Genomic DNA, 19,003 nt, shown 5'->3' with positions numbered 1-19,003 from the left:
GAGGATAAATAAGTTTCTCTTTAAGCCTTTCTTTATTTTTATTATTATTATTAATAATAATTAATACCTAATTAATATATTAATAATAAAGCTTTAATATAATAATAATATATTAATTATACCTTAGATTTTATATTACTTTTATTATATTTCTTAGGTATTATAGTATTAAGTTACTTTTTAATAAGAATAATAAGGTAAATAGTAAAGTTTAAGTTATTTGCCTTAAGCTAAGTAAAATAATTATTATAGAATTCTAAATAATTATTAATTAATATATTAATAATCTTTATTAAAATTATTAATAGTATAATTATATAAGGATTAAGATAATTATATAATATAATAAGAGATCTAGTTATATAACTTAATTTAATTAACTATAATATTAAGTAAATTTATTTTACTTTAGTATTTTAACTTTATATTAAACTCTTAACTATATATATAAATTTCTTCCTTTAACTCTAATTTAAATAGAGTTTTCTATTTAAGCTATTATAGCTAAATATATAGGAAAGCTATTATTTAGAATACTTATATTTATTTTTAATAGTTTAAATAAGTACCCCTAGTTTTATTAACTATAGCTTATATTAACCTATTATATTATAGAATATAATCTCTTTTATTATAAAGGTATTCCCTCTCTTAATTTTATAATATAGTATATAAAGCTATTGCCTTTTTTATTAAATTTACTATAGATTTCTCTAAAAGATAGAAATACTAAGGAATTATAAGACCTTATAGCTAAATATAGCTAGCGCTATATTATTTTTAATTAAAAGTCTTTAGCCTATAGAAATATATTTTAGCTCTATTATTATAAGGTTATATAGATCTTAAAATAAGGCTAGGCTAATATATAATACCTTAATAATCTTATTATATATATAGTAAAATTGCCTTATATATTGCCTAGCTATAAAGCTATAGTTATAAGATTAAATAGTATAGTAATATAGTATTAATATTATAACTATAATCTAGGTTAGCTTAGTATATTAAATAGATAATTAGAGATAAGATAATTTACTTTTTTACTATTATTTTTACTTTTTTTTATTAGTAATTTTATTATATAAGGAAAAAGAAAGTATTTACTATTATCTTATTATTTTATATAGCTTTATTTTAATATAGAGTTTTATTAAAAGCTTATTTAAAAGTATAGCCTTATAGCCTTATAATATTATTAAATTATTAGATATTTATTATTTAAGCTATTTTATTTCTTTATAAAATAATTAAAAGTCTTAAAGATATAAATATATTAATAATATATTAATAATATATTAATAATATCTTAAATATAAATTATACTCTTAATATAGATAAGGTTAATAATAAAAGTATTACTTTAAATATATCTTATAATTATATTAATATAATACTTTTTAATATATTTAATAAGATTTTAAAAAAGCCTTATTTAGCCTTATAATATATTAAATATTATTAATATATTATTAATATATTAGTAATATATTAATAATAATTTATATAATAATAAAGTATCTTTTTATTATAAATATAAGGTATTTAATAATAAACCTTTCCTTAAGGTATAATTATTACTTTATTTTAAATATATTATTAATATATTATATATATATTATTAATATATTAATTATACCTTAATATAATTAAATTCCTAGTTATTAGCTTAATATATTTTATTACTATTTTAACTAATAATATATTTAATAAAAGAAAAGTAATATTATAATTAACTAATAGTAATATATATAAATATAATAAATAAATAATTAATAAATAATATATTAATAAGTCTTTAATAATATATTAAATAATATATTAATAATATATAATAAAGTAATAAGAAATATTTTTTAAAAAAAGTAATTAAAAATAAGTTTAACTATATTTTATTATAATATATAATTAGTATTAGGCCTATTACTATCCGTATTACCCTTTAAAAGGCCTATATAAAATTCTGCTTATAGGGGCACCGTTGAACTAAACACAGGGGGCACCTGTAGGGTTATCCCTTACCACCTCAATTGACTGTCGGATACGGACATCAACCACCGAAGATGATCCCCAGTTTTTGTCAAAGCAATTCGGCAATCAAATGTGACCCCCACGCCCTTGACTTGACAGCACGCTGCTACTTTTGGAGATGGCTTACCCGAGTGAGGGGAAGCGTGAGTGACTCGGAAACGCACCACATAAAGTCTGTCCTCGACCCTCCACCTCAACAATACCTTGTCGTCATTGTCAAAATGAGTGATAAAAAATTGGAAGTGCTAGTCTACGGATTAGGAGCGTACGTGAAATCATTCACGTTCGAGTTGCGACATTGGTACTGACACCCTCGTGAAGCATCGGTTCCTTTTACGCCTTCATCCTCAGTCGCAGTGAACAAGTTCGCTTAACAGTCGTCGCCCGATCCAACTACGACGCCGTGGCCGCGAATGGAATCAGTATAAACAGCCAAAACCATGGGAAACATCACGTGAAACCTGACAGTGGTAGGTTCCATCAATTGACCAACATTACACATTACTAAATAGTCGATAGTCCTTAGACACGTCAAAGATGCTGGTCAAAAGTTCGACTTTGTCATCTGCACCAACAAGGCAGTTGATCAGGCCAGTACTGCAGCCGATGTTGCACCTGCCATTGGCGATAATACGACAATCATAATTATCCAGAATGGTGTCGGCAATGAAGACGCGTTCAGGGAGTCTTTTCCCAAGACAACCATTATATCATGCGTAGTACGTTTATGGCTCTATACTACTCTATGTATGTTAATCTATGACTAACAATGTATCAGACATGGGTGGGAGCAAGGCAGCCGCAACCTGGTATTGTCGAACATACCACATCCGAAGACATGCAGATGGGGTTGTACCCGAATAAAGCCGGCGACTCCGCTCTCGACAAAACTCATCTCTCGCAGTTCGAGTCACTGCTCTCCATTGGTAAAACCATCTTCCAAATCGTTCCGGACATCCAGGTCCAGCGGTGGGAAAAGGTTGTCTGGAACGCAGCTTGGAACTCTCTTACAGCGCTCACGCTCACGGACACCCATTCGTGGTTGAGCTCTTCAGATTTGTCGACGCCAATGACGCGAAGACTGATGAAAGAAGTCATTGATGTAGCTAATGCTCTCGATGTACCTCTTCAGTATGAGCTAATCGATCGGCTTTTGGAGAAGATTCTAGGTATGCCACCGATTGGAAGTAGCATGAGGACGGATTATGAGAATGGAAAGCCGATGGAGGTGGAGGTTATCTTGGGATATCCTGTTAGGAAGGGCAGAGAGTTGGGGATCGAGGTGACGACCATCGAGACTCTTTATGTTGTTCTTTTGGCCATCAACAAACGTCTCATTGCTGCAAACAAGTAACATAGCTAAGGTGTATATATCTATGCATGCAAGAAATTAGATCTCCCTTTGTTTGAACCTGTATCTCTATGCCTTTGTCCCTCTCCATCACCAACTTCGGTTATACCGGTAACAGTTCTCCGATCTGTCCCCCACACCCTCCGGCAACAACATGACGAACTTTAATCCCGGCATCAAAATCCGGGCTTCCCCGCAGATCGTGGGATGCACGCTTTAGGGCCGATTTCTTACATTAAAGAAACCTCAGAGTTGGCCGATTTGTTCCTGACTTGACCCCCACGTCCCCTCTCGGCCTTGACACCGAGGCCTTGTCGCGGGGTCGTGTGAGCTGTCTTGCCGGTGGCAATGTCCTCGTGAGAATGCTCAATAAAATGGGATTTTCACAGGTAATCCTGTTCTTTTGTCCATCTTATCTTTGTATACATAAATCCTATCTAAAATGTCGGGTGCCCGCAGTCCTCATCATGACTCAAGATCTCACGATCTGCATCGCTCTACCCAGTCAGCCTCAGCTCCACCAGGAGATGTCTCCCAACTTCCCAAAGGCCAATGCCGTTACATCCTCACAATACCCGAACTAAAAGGCCACAGATGCGGATGTATGGGGTTTCATCATAACACTTCCCTTCCTGGTGCAACATGCTACTGCGGCCATTTCGCATGCTTCCACTCTCCTCACTCTATTCAAAGGACGGGCGACGACTTGACAACTCTCAAAAAGAGAGTAAAGGACCTGGAATCAATGCTGCACCAAAAAGGCAGCTATCAACCAGAAAGCTTGGTTTGTCGGATCAGCGATCTCGAGGAAACAGTGGAGAGTAACGAAGAAGAATCAGCCATGCAAATGAAAGCTTTATATCAGAATAGCTCAGCGGCATGGGAAGTTATAGAAGCCCTGCAAGAGCGAATCAAGACTCTCGAGACATATTGCGGTCTGTATCGAGAGCAGATGGCGGCGACGAGGAACGAGTTGAAAGAGCTGTATAACAGACAGCTGGAGTTGATGGACGGTGAAGAGAGCTTGGAGGAGAGACTTCATAGGCTGGAGGATCCAGGTGATATACTACCGACGTTTCCAACTGCGAATATTGGCTCTTTACGTATGGATATCCGGTAGGATCAGAGTCAGATGAAGGTAATGTTTGAGATGAAGGTCTTTATTGATCATACTATCACGACTAGCATATAGCGCAGACACTGTAATTAACGAAGGAGTATGTAGTCATTTCAATTTTAGTCGTATTTCACATCATATGAATCGGAATCACAATATAAACATTTTAGTCGAATACTTATAGAATATTCTAATAGTTTATTATCATTACTTCTTAGTTGGCCGTAGCAGGGTCTCGTCTTTGTCTTCCACTGAGCTCCATATACGCATGGATACGTCTAGACCTGCGCGGTTTCAAAAATGCCAGCTCTCCTGACATTCTCCGACACAACAAAGGGTCATAAGAATCGAAGTTTTATCTGTCATGGTGCATTCAGAGCTTAAGAGCAGTGGACAACACCGTCGTCGTGAGTGTGGCACTCCTTAGGAGCCTCCTTAGTAGCGCTAGGCTTGGAAGAGTCGGACTTGGTAGCGGTAGGCTTCTCCTCTTCGTCATCTTCTTCAACCTCACCAGTGCATCCCTCACCGGGAGCAGCGATGTCATAAGCCCACACATCAATAGCAAAGTACTGCAGGGCGTCGCTGTCGATGACGCTCTTGGAGGGGTCGGACTTGGCAAGCGCGAGAGCATCGGTGTAGTTCTCGGCGAAGTGGTCAACGGTCTCCTCGCTGATGATAGGGACGTGCAAGACTCGGTGGAGAAGGTCTGTGGCCCAGAAAGTGTTCAACTTGGAGTTGGCGACAGTGTAACCCAGATTGCAGACAGAGTCGAGGTTGCGGCGGATCTCGAAGGAGAGGGGGCAGATGACTGTCTCAGAAGTGGCATTGTCGCCTCGCCAGTGTCCAGCCCAAGCTGTAACAGTTAGATCAATTGGTCAAAAGGATTTAATCATGATTTACTTACCGTCTTGTGTAGCACAGTTCTTGTCGGGGTCATCGCAACGGAAGAGTACGTCGGTCTTGTCGGCATTGACGACACGGTCGTACCATCCAATAGGCTGAGAGGTAGAAGCATTGCCAAAGTACTTGGTGAAGAACTCCGACTTGTGTCCATGTCGAAGAATGTGGTCCTTAGCATGCTGAGCAAGCTGGACAGTCTCATCCAAAGCGTTGGACAACTGGCGACGGAGCGTCGCGTTACAGGACTGGTGGATGGGGTAGTCCTTGGTCCAACCCTCTGACCAGTCATAAGCGCTGCTCTCACTTGTCTTGGAAGATTGAGAGGCAGACTTGGTCTGGCTGGCCTCGGCACGGCCAAAGATGGGAGTGGCAGTGGCAGCTCCAAAGAGGAGCATGGCCGCGGTGGTGGACTTGAACATCATCTTGAAGAATTTTAGTTGAAAGGATGTGATCTTTGAGAATTGTCGGCTCAAGAGTGGTGTTGTAGTCTAGATGAGGCTGAGAGGCTGGAGAAACTAAGATGCAGGAGGTGTTTGAGGGTATTTATACAGGTCTATTGACAGGCCATGACATGTTTATCGTAACATCCGGGTTCCCATAAGGTGGAAACAAGGACGGCCAACCACCTACCTAGAATGGCCGGAAATCCTTTCAATTCTAGCCGGTGAGAAACTGATATGCAGCGTTTTGTCTGTTGGAGTCGTGGGGCAAGGATATGAGCGACAGGGCTCAACCGTGCAGGTTGAGTTAACCCAAAGAAACATGAAGAGACCGAGGCTTAGTGGCGTCATCCAAGAACAATGGACGAATTACAGTTCGTTTGGCGCCGATAAATCTGCTGCTAGAAAACCCTTCACTGTGGTGTTTCTGGGATGATGTTGTCTATCCGGGTTCGCAACGTCCCACTCAGCAGTATCTATCAAGGTATCTTGGCATTGCGCATAACCTGTTCGAGCGAAAACGCCGCAGATCTAGTCTCCATTTATTGTTTTCATTTAAGGTAAAGTATATGCTTAACCAACTACTTACTTCTGGTAATGGCGCAAGGGCCGATGTTCTGGATCGTCGGCTAACCGTTGCAACCTTGTTGGGTAGGCCGCTAACAAACGCTGCGTTGATTTCAATCGACAATCGCTGTTTTTCAAAACCTTGCTCACTAGTCTCTATGAGTGCATCGGTTGAGGGATTTATAACAATCCTGACTGGCCGAACACCTCGAAGGTGAGCATGGACTACATCGGTGCAGGTCTTGACTAAGCTTCCTTGATGATTTTGTGCAAATATATCACAAACGCGTGAACACTGTAAGATCCTGGTTCGTAACGAATTTCTTCTATCAACAGAACAACCCAATAGGTTGACACCTATCAATGCTATCTTTACCATTCACGAATCCCACCATCTGGTCCATGAAACGTCTTGCACTGCCAAGGCTCAGTCTCCTTTGCAATCCGTATCACCATTTCCTCATCAATGTCAATACCAAGTCCATAGCCAGTAGGTGCCCTGATATGTCCACTGTCGAGCTCAAATACGCTGGGGTTCTTTAAGTAGGTAAGCAAATCAATATCGCCTGCCTCAGTGTTGTAGTGCATTCCCAAGCTCATCTCTAGGATCGCAAAGTTAGGCGTCGATAACGAAACTTGCACTGATGCTGCGAACGCGACTGGTCCAAGAGGGCAATGAGGCGCAATAGCGACATCGTATGCTTCTGCCATGTTGGCTATGCGCTTAGTTTCGGATATTCCGCCTGCGTGCGCGATATCTGGCTGTAGAATATCCACGCTTGAGTCTTCCAAGAACCGCTTCACGTCCCAACGGGTATATAACCTTTCGCCAAATGCGATAGGAATAACTGTCTGATCTGAAAGCTTTTTGATAGCCTCAGGATGCTCACAAAGAATTGGTTCCTCGATGAACAAAGGTCTATGGGGCTCTAGCGCTCTGGCAAGCTGTTTGGCCATGGCTTTATGACATCGTCCATGAAAATCTAGACCGACGTCAAGACCAAGTGCTTTCACTTGCTTCAGACGTTCAACAGTGCTGTCAAGGGCCGATGGGGAGTCGATCCATCCCAGGTCTTCGGTCGCGTTCATTTTTACGCACGTCAGACCTTGTTCTAAACGCTTTTTGCTGCCGAATTGTCAGATCAGATGAGTTTTGTAAGGGCGGAACAACTTACGCAGCTGCTTCAACGTCGGAAGGTCGGTCTCCTCCGATCCAACAGTACACTTGCACCTTGTTCCTCACCTTGCCACCCAGAAGTTCGTAAATCGGGACTTTAAGATTGCGACCTATCTGAAGTTAACATGTGAAGTAGAGACGAGGTTAAGTGCCAAACCTTTGAGATCCCACAAGGCAATGTCAATTCCTGACATGGCTGACATGAAGACCGGTCCTCCACGGTAAAAGCCATGGCGCCAGAACGTCTGCCAAATATTCTCGATGTCACTGGTTTAACGTCAGTTCAAGACTCTCCCATCTGTCAACCTGTTTCTTACGTTGCTTCCTGACCAATGATTCGAGGTATCATCTCATCAAGGCAACCTTCGACAGCAAGATCGTGACCTTCAAGTGTTGCCTCGCCCCATCCGTGCTGGCCATTCTCATCAACGACCTTGACCATCAGCCATCGTGGCTTCACACGGTAGTATACGATAGATGCGATTTTAGCCATTGTTGATAGGATTTTCAGAAATAGTTGAGTATTCTGGAACTGAATCAGGTGCGTTTGCAACGGTTAAAGAAAGAGAATATTTCTATGAAATGACTCGGCTTCCCCGCCGACGGCCTTGGGTAACGTAATCCTCCTCATGATCCATCAACTCCACTAAACTAAACACGAGATGGATAAACTGAACCCCCACGCGTCAACACCCCCACGTACTCGAAAATCCGGGGTAAGTGAAGCCGTCGTCGGGCCGCTTCCTTTAGTGAGAAAACTTTGTTAGCATAAAGTCCGCCGTATAACCATCTCTTCAGGCTTTTACTTAGACAGACTTCTCAGGTAAAGTGGGAATGTTTATCACTGTTCGAATGACACAACCCAGCCTACCGGGTAACTGATCAACATACGCATGCATTTGACGTATTCCAATTGTTATCTATGCGAAGTTACATTCACATTGGATTGTACCGATCTATACTGCAGCCTTATGGTAAGTATGTAGGTAGTCTAGAGGATGAACATTGGAGATGTATTTCGGTCTAAACACATCTTCACTCTGGTCCATTTTAATGTGCTTGCTTTCCCGCTAATTCATATCCAATATATCTACTTCGTCTCTTTTATTCTATATAAAAGCCTAAAGATGTTATTATTACTTAACTACTTGACTTTTATCAACAATATATAAGGCGCAAAAACTAGGTGACGATAGATCGTGGATATGACTGTTATCTGGAGTCGTTAAAAGGACAGCCTGGCTAAACCTTCCTGTCTCAAACTCCAACCCCCACGTTTTCATCATCGTCGGTATTCACTCCGTGGCCAAGGACAAAGGCTGTGGCATAGAATGCGGGGAAATCCTGATCCTGCTCTAAACCTTCAAGTAACTGACATGTCGGACATTAAACATGGGGGGAAGCGGCATACAAAACAAGAGCCCAAAGACAGAAACCCCCACGCCTCATCACCAGATCAAGAGACAAACAGAATCGGCCCTTTCAAAGGTTGACAGTCAACCTTCCCGCGGCTCACTTCCGGTCCGTTTCAAGGTTCCGTACTTAACCATTTTGGATTGCCGACATATTGTGAGCCCCCACGTCTTCGGCTATTGAAGAAGTGAAGCTAGGCAAATGACGTCTACCAAACCCCGCATGCATGACTCGCATCACAGCCCGAGGCCTTGAAGAAACTCCAAGGAAGTGAGTGTCTAGATAAGCAATGATCTTCATACTGGGTGACTCTCAACTAACCGCTCGCTAGTCAATTGATTAGGCCAACCCCGCAACATTTATCGTTCCACCTTGTTCTCCTCCCCCAGATTCCCCAGGCTTTAATATCGTGGGGTTTCTCCATACTTCTTGATTTGCTGCAAGGAACTTTAGACACCATTGAATACTGATTCCGACAGGCGAGGATAAAAGGACTGTGATTGCCACTCAGTTCCTATACTCTCACCTACACCCTCACCCTTGAAGCTATCGCTTCTTCGCCGCAGACATGCCACGAAACTCAAAGTCCGACGATGAACCCTGTCAACAACATACCGAAGACATCGAGTCTAATATCGCGAAGCCTGTCCCCGTATCCAACCATGCGGACCGTGCAGCTGAGATGATTGGTGCTCAGCACATTCAAGTCTCAGAAGAAGATGTAAATGCACTTCCTCTATTTCATCCGTCAGACCTCTCAAGTTAACCTGTTTTAGAACAAACGCCTCCGTCGCAAGACCGACAAGCACGTCCTCTCCATTCTAGTATGGGTCTACTTTCTTCAAATCCTCGACAAGTCCGTTCTTGGATACGGTGCTGTCTGGGGCATGCGCGAAGACACAAACCTCACGGGAAATGAGTACTCAATGGTCGGCTCCATGGCTCCCATCGCCCAACTCGTCTGGCTACCGTTTTCGTCCTGGCTCATGGTCAAAGTCCCGCACCGCATTTTTATGAGCACCCTTGTGTTGGGTTGGGGAACTGCACAAGCCTGTATGGCAGCTTGCACAACCTATGAAGGCTTGCTGGCCACGCGTTTCCTGTTGGGATTGTTCGAAGCAGCCTGCCTTCCTCTATTTTCCGTCATCACATCCCAATGGTACCGCCGCGCTGAACAGCCAATGCGTGTGGCGTGTTGGTATGGTACCAATGGTGCAGCCAACATGTTTGCTGCTGCATTGTCATTCGGACTCGGCCAGATCAATGGATCTCTTGCGTCGTGGCGTATTCTGTTCCTCTTCGCTGGTCTCATCACCGTCCTGACAGCACCCGTGGTATACTGGGCCCTCGACAACGACATTCCCTCGGCGCGTTTCTTGACTGAACACGAGAAGCTACAGACTATCGAGCGTCTTCGAGCCAACCAGACAGGTACTGGTAGCCGTAACTTTACATGGTCCCAGGCCTTTGAGGCTCTTATTGAGCCCAAGACGTGGCTCTTCATCGGTATGGCGTTGTGCCTCAACGTCACTGCTGCTGTGACAAATACCTTTGGACCCATCATTGTTGGTGGCTTCGGTTTTGACAAGGGTGTCACATCGCTTCTCAATATTCCCTTTGGAGCTGTCCAACTTCTCGTCATTTTCCCTGCGTCGTACCTTGCCCATCGCTTCCGTGTCAAGTCGGCCTTCCTAGTCGCAGTCATGCTACCTGTCCTCGCAGGCGCCGTTATGTTGCACCAGCTCAACCGCGACAAGACAGCTCCCCTGCTGGCAGCATACTACATGCTGGCCTTCCTCTTCGGTGGAAACCCACTTATCGTATCCTGGATGATTTCCAACATTGCTGGCACCACAAAGAAGTCCGTCATCATGTCGCTGTACAACATTGGCGTCTCAGCCGGTAACATCATTGGTCCGCTACTCTTCAGCTCTAAGGACGCACCTTACTACAAGCCCGGTCTTACCAAGACAATGGGCATCACTGGCGCTATGATCGGAGTCATCCTCCTTCAGCTGGTCAACTTGATGTTCTTGAACAAGTTGCAGGAGCGCAAGCGAGTCCAGAATGGCAAGCCTGCCAAGATTCGGGATCTCAGTATGGAGCATCGATATGTGGCTAATGCGGCGGAGGGTGAGGATGATCAGTTGGGACAGAATGCGTTTATGGATATCACTGATTCCAAGAACGATGAGTTTGTGTATGTTTATTAGGTAGTCCTGTGTTAGCGTATGTTTATGTCACACTTTTAATTTGATACCTTTGACTTTCATAATTTACCTGTGATTTACTTAAGCGTTTTAAGCTAAGATGGCTGGTACTACTAGTCATCACATTGCGATCTGGCCCACTTGATTGATACGAAACGGAGGCGAGAATGTTATGTATAAAACACTCAGAGCTCAAAAGGCTCTGCAACAACCGGGATCTCTAACCAACTGTTGTAATAGTGAATAAGAAAGGCACCGCATAAGTAAATTAATCATAAAGGTATGTCAATTTTAATATTTACTCAATGGAACAAGATACCATCATGAATACATCCAACCATACCAGACCCTGTTCAATTGACAAGGTATCGTCCCAAGCACCAATTCTCGTGATCATCAACATGCTCAAGCAGAGTCATTGGACTTATCAGCTCGCTCAATGATTCTTGGGGGTTTCTCAATCTTCTTACGGAGGATGTGGCGCTTGATAAAGTATGGCAGCCACACCTTGGTCTCGTAAGAGATAAACTGACTTGTCGGAACAGAAAAGACCTCTGCACAGAATTGTCAGTAAATGAAGAGTAAATGTGAATGGGATCTACTACTTACGGTCAAGTTCCTCAAGTGTGAGCTGCTTAGTTTCACGGACAAAGCAAAAGATCATGCCCCACGCAATAAGGTTCAGTCCTGCGTAGAAGCCGACTGTGCAGTGTTAGCAGGTGAGCAAACGAGTACGTTTGGAGAATCACTTACAGGCTCCAGTGGGTGTCATAGCAGCAGTCATTCGAGGAAAGGTTAGACCGAGGATACCAGCTGTAGACATGGTTAGCACATATAACTTTGTCTCATAGGCGGAAGTACTCACCAAAGGTGTTGTTAATGCAGACAGCCCAAGCCATACCCTGCTCACGCTGGATTGTGGGGAATACTTCAGCAGAGTATTGAAAGGCGACAGGACCTTCACCCAGGGAGTAGGCAATTGTGAAGAGGTAGACAAATCTAGACTCGGTTAGTGGGGATCTGACCAAGAAACAGGATGACTTACAGAACAACAGGTCCAATCTGTGCACCTCGGCTGCCACTATGATTGAGGAGAGACAGACCAGCAGCGAGCAAAAAGACACACATGAACGGGAAGGTCTGGAGGGAGTTAGTATCAAAGCCAGAAGGTGAATAAAAATACTTACGATGAGACATAGAGTTCTTCGTCCCTTGGTATCGATAAGGAACAAGGTTGGGATCGTTGCAATGACTTGAATAGCACCGTATCCTAGCGAAGCATACAGAGCTTGGACTTCGGTGTAGCCAGCATTGACGAAAATGGTAGAACTGTAGAAGGAAATAACTACAATGCGTTAGTCCCCTGTAGTTATGATTCAGATGTTTTGACTTACTGTTGATGCCACACATCTGCTGTGCAATCATGACAGTCGAAGCACCATAGTTGGCTCGTCTAATTCGTGGCACAGCAAAGCAATCCCACAAACGCTGGAAATATCCAGCGCCCCTTGCAACAGTCAATTCCTCCTCGTAGATAACCCAAGAATAGTAAAAGTCCCTCGCGGCGATAATGTCGTGCGCTCGCAGCTTTTGCATCGATCGGAACCCCTTGGCATGCTTGCCGTGCTTCATGAGCCAACGAGGCGACTCGGGACAGAACCAGATACCAAGGCCGAGAAGGAAGGAGGGGATAAAGGCAGAGCCGAGTTGCAGACGCCACGCGATTCGGCCAGTGTCCTTGACGATGACGTTGGCACAGAAGCCGAGGAAGATTCCGACGACGACCCACAGCTGCCAAAACATGACGAGGGCACCACGAATGCGTGCGGGAGCCATCTCAGCGGAGTAGATAGGGACGGTAGCGTTTTTGGCACCAATGCCGATTCCCATGACGAAACGCACGGCGAAAAGTGTTTGCCATGAGTGGGTGAAGCCGGAGGCGATAGGCGTGGCAGTAAGACAGCAAGCGGTGATGAAGATTTCACCTCGACGGCCGAAGTAATGATTGAGGGGATCAACGATGAATGCGCCAATGAGACCGGCGGTGAGAAAAATGATGGAATTGACAAGACCAACGATCCATTGGTCCCGAATACTGTTTTTCTCATCGAGACCAAATTCTTTGGGGAATGAGAGATTGGCACCGTTGGAACCGGTCTGATCCCAGCCCTGGGTGGCGGCGCCAATGGCGCAAAGAGAGATAGAATACCAGAGCATCCTTGGGCCGTGCCACTTGTGATCTCTCTCGTACTCGAGGGCTTGTCGCTCGTCTTCTTGGAGTTCTTTGACCATGTTGAATCGTCCTTGGTCACGGGCTACGAGAGCAGCGCGACCAAAGAGTTCTGCGTGTTCCGGCATACCGTGGTTCTGGGCGAAAATGCGACCATCGTGGGCGGCTTGTTCAGGAGTTACGCGCTGTAAGCACGATTAATGTTAGTGACCTGATGCAGTATTGGAGAGTTGTAATTGATGACTTCTTTTCTTAAAGCAGGGATCAGATCTGCCAAGAAGCTAGGCGATCTTCGCCAAGACATAAACCACGAGGCCAAGAGATATACCCGCGGCCAAGGAATCGCCAAGATGATTGACTTCAACGTACCTGCAATGGGTTTTCAACGATATTGAGAGCAGTTGAGCCGCGTCGACCTCCACTGGCGTGAGGAATGTCGCTATGAGCTCCATCAAGGGCATGCTTCTCGTCGTGAGACGCTTGAGGGACGTCGGGACCCAATTCTTTGTTATCCATCCTAGTATTCAGTGGTGTGAGAATGAGTAGAAGAAGGATTTGATGGATTGCGCTGGCCAAGAAAAAAGAAACAAGGAGGGATCAGCGCAATGTTAAATACCCTGGTGAGACAAATATCTTTTGCTTGCTACTGAGCCGAGGGGCAAGAGCCATTGAGGAGATTATTGAGTCAATCCTAATCCCCAGACTCACTAACATTTCCCCGCTTGTTTTTTTTTCGCAGAGTGTCTGGGGGAAAATGTTAGTCTAGTCCCAAGTAAGCATCAAGTTTGGGGAAAAGATTAGCAGAGATAGGGTCATGTCTCAGTTCTCATCCCCGACCCATCCCCGTACTCCAGTTGTTCTGAGCGTGATGGTGTGCTAGTTTGTAGTGAAAGAGAGCTTCTTAGTGGTAAGTTTACAAGGAGAATTGTGGAAACTTAAGGTTATGTTGAGAAGCAGGGGTCGTTTCTTGTCTTTTGCTGCCGTGTTCAAGGGATGAGGTTACACTGCGTGATGCTATGATGGTTGGACAAGTTTGAGGTACATTGTGAGTAATTGACATTAATGAAGCTGTAGCGGTCATGTCGACCTCTTTCATTTTCTGTGCAACATGTATCACAACTCAATTCATTTTGTTTTCGATGGCTGGTATTCGCCTCCAGTATCAAAGGCAACGGGTCAAACAGCTCCTCTTTCCCATGACGATCCGCTACTCCAAGTTGGAGAAGCAATCAATTCCCTTGGCCAATTGACATCAGCACAATCACACCTCTATTCATTAGTGCTCTACTGTAAAAAAAAAAGCCACTTAACACCTTGAATTTGGGTTTGGGTTGGGGTCTCCGTGAAAGACTGCAGGTAATCTCAGTACGTACCAATTAATTCGGCTGCCTAGATGTCACCGGATAAACGGCACAAATGACGTAGTGGAGCTGATGCCAAGGCAGCAGTATTCTGTACCTAATTCTTGGCGCTAAATCCCAGGCATCAGAATAAACCACAGACTACTCCGTAACAGTCTCTCCATTTGCTTCATATTAGACTTAGACAAGAATCTGTGGCTCCATCATGACAAAGATATCCCTCACTCTACTCAACGGGCGTCTGTGAGAACTAATTGACTCTGCGCTGTTACACAAACCAGGCCCTTCAACGTTGCACCACTCTCTGGCCCCTCCTCGAGACAATGAACTAACCTCGTCTTTCCCCGATCCCCCAGCTCCAACGAAGCCATCATTGACGCTCAGTCTTGCCCTTTTGGGATCTCTTACTGTAACATCACGGAACCATCGGGTAACCTTCTTTGTTTGGCTTTGCCCGCGTGATATCTTCGGTCCCGATCTGTTTCATTTGTTCCCAACTTTTACTCCAATTGAGTTTTCTACGCGACCTTATTTCAGCATGACATTTTTACCTACCTATTCAATCAATACGTACCCTGCACGTATATTTTCATGTAGTAATGCTAAGTTCTTAACCAATCTTCACGTTCACCAGGGTCAGCATGTTCATCGGGATGATTATCGTTGTAGGACTATCTGGTGACTCAAATCGATCCGATGCCGCTGAGAGCCCTATAGAAATCAGAATTATGGACCAGTAAATTGCTGCGCGGATAGGAATAGTGATTCAGGTGTTAGTCAGGCTTAATTATGGTTGCGGAATAGAACCAAGTACCGAAGGAACTTGGTTGTTTGCTGACAGCAGTCATCAATCCCCTGGATAATGTTAAAATGTTTCATTCCCTTTTGTTGGAAACTAAGCTATCTGAGATAAGGCTACTTACTCTAAAGAATCTGAGGACTCTTTTTAACAAGGTTATCGGTGAGTCCAACGGTCATGGAGGGAGGCTATCTTGTGCCGAACGACTACACTTACCACATTTTCCAACGATTTTCAAAAATGAAATCGATTGAAGCTGGGCGTCTCGCTGCCTTATTGGCTCTTCCATTCCTCCGTCACGGCGTCACTAGACACAGTAGACAATGATGGCGGCCAGGCCATAGCCAATGCCATTTCCAGTGGTCCAGGAGTGCCCGTGGTTAACTGGGACAGGACTACCGTAGCAGGGTCCGTAGGAACATTTACCGATGGTCCCTTCGGTATTGTAAATGGTGCTTTCCTAATTACAGGTCAAGTATCTGGGGCCTTGCCTGGTGGGGACGGAAGTTTTGATAATAAAGGCGGAGAGTCAAATGACTACTTTGGTACCGGTAGTAAAGATGCCGCTGTTATATATGCGAGTGTCCTTCTTGATGCTGGGTACAATGGGCTTCGAATTGAGTTGCTCTTTGCCACCAATGAGCTGATAGGTATGTAGAGCCATCTCTCAAGGTTGGCGCCGCAACTGACTTGGTCGATTTAGAATAGTGGCAACTCCGATAGTATCGACATTTTCGCCTATACAGATAAGTTTGAGCAATTTGCAAAGTTCAACGGTCAAGACATAAATTCGCAATCTCCTATCCAAATTCCCCCAATGCTATATCCCTATCAAACAGCGTCACAGGATATTTAGGATCGATGCCACCTCTAGTGGTCACTATACCGACGGTGCCCAGATCACAAGTCGACGTATTCATCGTGGTATGTGACCAGAGGGAGAGTGGAAATGGCTCTGCTTCCTTCATCAAGGGGAATGCTTACACCGAAGGCGAGTCTACCCTGATGGAGCAGAGATCAATTATAACAATCAGACCACGACGCTGAACGACGAGAGCAACCGTACACACAAACAATCCCGGCCTCGGATACAACATCGGGTAGATTCATCGACTTTGTTGCCTTGCAGAGACAACCACCACTACGGCTGTAGACACAACTACATCAGACGCCACTACTATTACCATTTTTGCAGAAGAGGCCACTGCCACAACTACCGCTTCTGTAATACTGACAGAGACAAATACTACCGATGAGTCAACAGCAACGAACGCCGAGACAAGTGTCGGAAGCACGACTTCAAGGGAAACAGACACCGCGGTCACTATTTAATCAGTGCAGCCACTGAATTCACTGCGACTGATGAGCCAACTATCACTGTCGAAAGCACCAGCGATCAAACTATAACCAAGCGCTCTCGTTGTCGAGCAAGAAGACATCTCCACTAGATAATTGACAATGTGACATTGAATAGAAGCCAGAGTACATGATATGGCTGAATTGGACCATAATACATATTTTATCATCTTCTGTATAATGCTTCCATTTCTTTCTTTCAGCCTTCCGATAAGTGTCTACAACGTTTCTATGCACTTGGTATTTCAGCTTTGATGGCTGTATGCTTACGACACCTACACCGAAACTCTGCGCGTTGGTAATGAAAGTACTTGTGATGGCTACTACATCCTATCTATCAGTCTCTTATTATATGGACAACGCTATTAAGTATATTGTGTAGTAGATATAAAATGTAGGCTGTTAAGCAATTGTAATAATACAAAAGAAATGGCATTCAGGTATTAACCCTAAGCCTCACGCTTCTGTGCGTTGGAGACGAATCATATCTCCCTAGTCGAATAGCTACGTTACATCTTACAATATATAAATATCCTACTGTGTCTCTTGATATCTCCATGCTAGGCATCAAAAGCCTTTGGTCGCCGTTCTTCCAGTTCAATATAATCATCGCTCACCTCCGATCTTGAAGGGACCTCTCTGACAGTGTGACGGAATTCTGTGACTGAGCTATCATCATTTAGGACCGTGAATGGGTTGGGATCCTTGATGGTACTCTTCTTAACGTTATCTGTCGCTGTAGTGCCGGTTGTCCTGAATCTGCTAGGGTTTGCAGGAGTGCCGTAAGATGTCATCTTAAAGGTCTTGGGCAGTAGTGGACGCAGCCCAGGGAGGCATGCGGAGATGATACCTGCCACTGGCTCGACGCCTGCAAGGCTCCATACGGTTCCTTCGTCGTATAGATTCTTCCATTGATAGCCATGTGTAAAAACAACCCGGGCAAGGGAGATGAAGCAGGTACTAGTCAAATGATGTTAATTACAGTTCATAGTTCAACGGCGCGCTTTTCCTGATGTATCAGGGATTGAAGGCAACTTACATAAAGCCAAAGCAAAACGATACAACAATGCCAATCTTTTTCGGTCGGTTCATATTCAGTCCCCAGATTGACTTAAGCGGGAGTACAAAGATCAAGAAGTCGGTAAAAACTGTCAAGCTGTCATAGGCGATGTTGATGTTTTGCATGGCTAGGAACTGTTCCGCTGTCGCATCGCCCCATGCCCACCATTTCTCGATCGGCCGTACCGCTGCGAGGTAACCGATGAAACTTCCTAAGAAGCATACCATGGTAATGGCTGATGCCGTGTATATAATAATTGTCATCCGGCCATTGAGACCTGTGAAGACGCGATGATATAGAAAGAGGATGGAGGCTTTGCATGCGTAGACTGCAAGTACAAGGACAATGTTGTTGGCGAAGCCGATCTAGGAAGCCCCATCCAAGTCAACTAAAGGGTCACTAAAACCGTTATCGATCTGCACGTACCTGATCGTGGATTAAAGACACGTCGGTTGGCGCCGTAGTGCTAGTATATGGATATCCAGGGACGCCGATGCCTCCGTATATAAGCACTGTTTTGCAGACACATGTGTTAGCTGTCGAGCTTTGGTAGACGTCCGTGCTTTCGTGTACACGATGGAAGGCCTACTCAGAAGAAGAAGAACGAAAAACAGGTCCGTGAAGAACTATAAAGAGATCAGATCATCAGTGTCACAAACGATGCTTCAGAAGACAACACAACTCACAAGAGATACTAGAATCATCCAGTCAGTCCAGCCATAAGCGGCCCTGGTCTTTGTCTTGGCATAAAACCTGAGCCCGACGGTGATCGTCGATAACATAGGCAGGATTATCCATGTTGCCGTCAGTTCTCTCTGTCTAGGCAGGTGGATGGGGAAAGCTTGAACCATGGTTGACAGCTGTCAAAACAAAAGTTCCTGAACGAAAGAAGGGAACTCATGGATGATGCAGATCGCATTACAAAAGTTCCATGCGCATTTATTTAGGGATGTGGTTTAAGCCCAAATAAAGACCAAGAGATCTATCGCTA

The 19,003-nt window shown here is 44.0% G+C and overlaps 7 protein-coding genes across 7 annotated transcripts; 3 read left to right on the top strand and 4 right to left on the bottom strand.

The window, feature by feature from the left end:
• Window positions 1–2,252: 2,252 nt before the first annotated feature.
• On the top strand, window positions 2,253–3,385 carry FSST1_007694 (ketopantoate reductase family protein; the record flags this gene model as incomplete). The annotated part of the gene is made up of 4 exons (XM_083224503.1): window positions 2,253–2,296; window positions 2,353–2,501; window positions 2,551–2,750; window positions 2,810–3,385. The coding sequence occupies 4 exons, from the start codon at window positions 2,253–2,255 to the stop codon at window positions 3,383–3,385; spliced, it is 969 nt and encodes a 322-aa protein (XP_083083655.1).
• A 439-nt stretch (window positions 3,386–3,824) lies between these two features.
• FSST1_007693 (uncharacterized protein) lies at window positions 3,825–4,502 on the top strand (the record flags this gene model as incomplete). Its single annotated transcript, XM_083224502.1, has 1 exon — window positions 3,825–4,502. The coding sequence occupies one exon, from the start codon at window positions 3,825–3,827 to the stop codon at window positions 4,500–4,502; it is 678 nt and encodes a 225-aa protein (XP_083083654.1).
• A 377-nt stretch (window positions 4,503–4,879) lies between these two features.
• On the bottom strand, window positions 4,880–5,821 carry FSST1_007692 (putative peptidase domain-containing protein; the record flags this gene model as incomplete). The annotated part of the gene is made up of 2 exons (XM_083224500.1): window positions 4,880–5,352; window positions 5,404–5,821. The coding sequence occupies 2 exons, from the start codon at window positions 5,819–5,821 to the stop codon at window positions 4,880–4,882; spliced, it is 891 nt and encodes a 296-aa protein (XP_083083653.1).
• Window positions 5,822–6,778: 957 nt separating this feature from the next.
• Window positions 6,779–8,076, bottom strand: FSST1_007691 (uncharacterized protein; the record flags this gene model as incomplete). The annotated part of the gene is made up of 4 exons (XM_083224499.1): window positions 6,779–7,532; window positions 7,582–7,693; window positions 7,741–7,850; window positions 7,901–8,076. The coding sequence occupies 4 exons, from the start codon at window positions 8,074–8,076 to the stop codon at window positions 6,779–6,781; spliced, it is 1,152 nt and encodes a 383-aa protein (XP_083083652.1).
• A 1,488-nt stretch (window positions 8,077–9,564) lies between these two features.
• FSST1_007690 (major facilitator superfamily domain-containing protein) lies at window positions 9,565–11,209 on the top strand (the record flags this gene model as incomplete). The annotated part of the gene is made up of 2 exons (XM_083224498.1): window positions 9,565–9,717; window positions 9,773–11,209. The coding sequence occupies 2 exons, from the start codon at window positions 9,565–9,567 to the stop codon at window positions 11,207–11,209; spliced, it is 1,590 nt and encodes a 529-aa protein (XP_083083651.1).
• Window positions 11,210–11,611: 402 nt separating this feature from the next.
• Window positions 11,612–13,952, bottom strand: FSST1_007689 (and other transporter-domain-containing protein; the record flags this gene model as incomplete). Its single annotated transcript, XM_083224497.1, has 8 exons — window positions 11,612–11,760; window positions 11,816–11,908; window positions 11,960–12,019; window positions 12,072–12,205; window positions 12,252–12,346; window positions 12,394–12,551; window positions 12,601–13,621; window positions 13,806–13,952. 8 exons carry the CDS (start codon window positions 13,950–13,952, stop codon window positions 11,612–11,614), a joined length of 1,857 nt encoding a protein of 618 aa, XP_083083650.1.
• A 3,560-nt stretch (window positions 13,953–17,512) lies between these two features.
• FSST1_007688 (uncharacterized protein) lies at window positions 17,513–18,863 on the bottom strand (the record flags this gene model as incomplete). Its single annotated transcript, XM_083224496.1, has 5 exons — window positions 17,513–17,912; window positions 17,992–18,377; window positions 18,439–18,524; window positions 18,602–18,638; window positions 18,699–18,863. The coding sequence occupies 5 exons, from the start codon at window positions 18,861–18,863 to the stop codon at window positions 17,513–17,515; spliced, it is 1,074 nt and encodes a 357-aa protein (XP_083083649.1).
• Window positions 18,864–19,003: the final 140 nt, after the last annotated feature.

The sequence above is a fragment of the Fusarium sambucinum genome, chromosome II (assembly GCF_050947815.1).
Source record: "Fusarium sambucinum isolate potato_lamoka chromosome II, whole genome shotgun sequence".
Classification (NCBI taxonomy): domain Eukaryota; kingdom Fungi; phylum Ascomycota; class Sordariomycetes; order Hypocreales; family Nectriaceae; genus Fusarium; species Fusarium sambucinum.
Note: the sequence above shows the minus strand (reverse complement) of the source record. Positions and strands in the feature narration are given on the sequence as shown.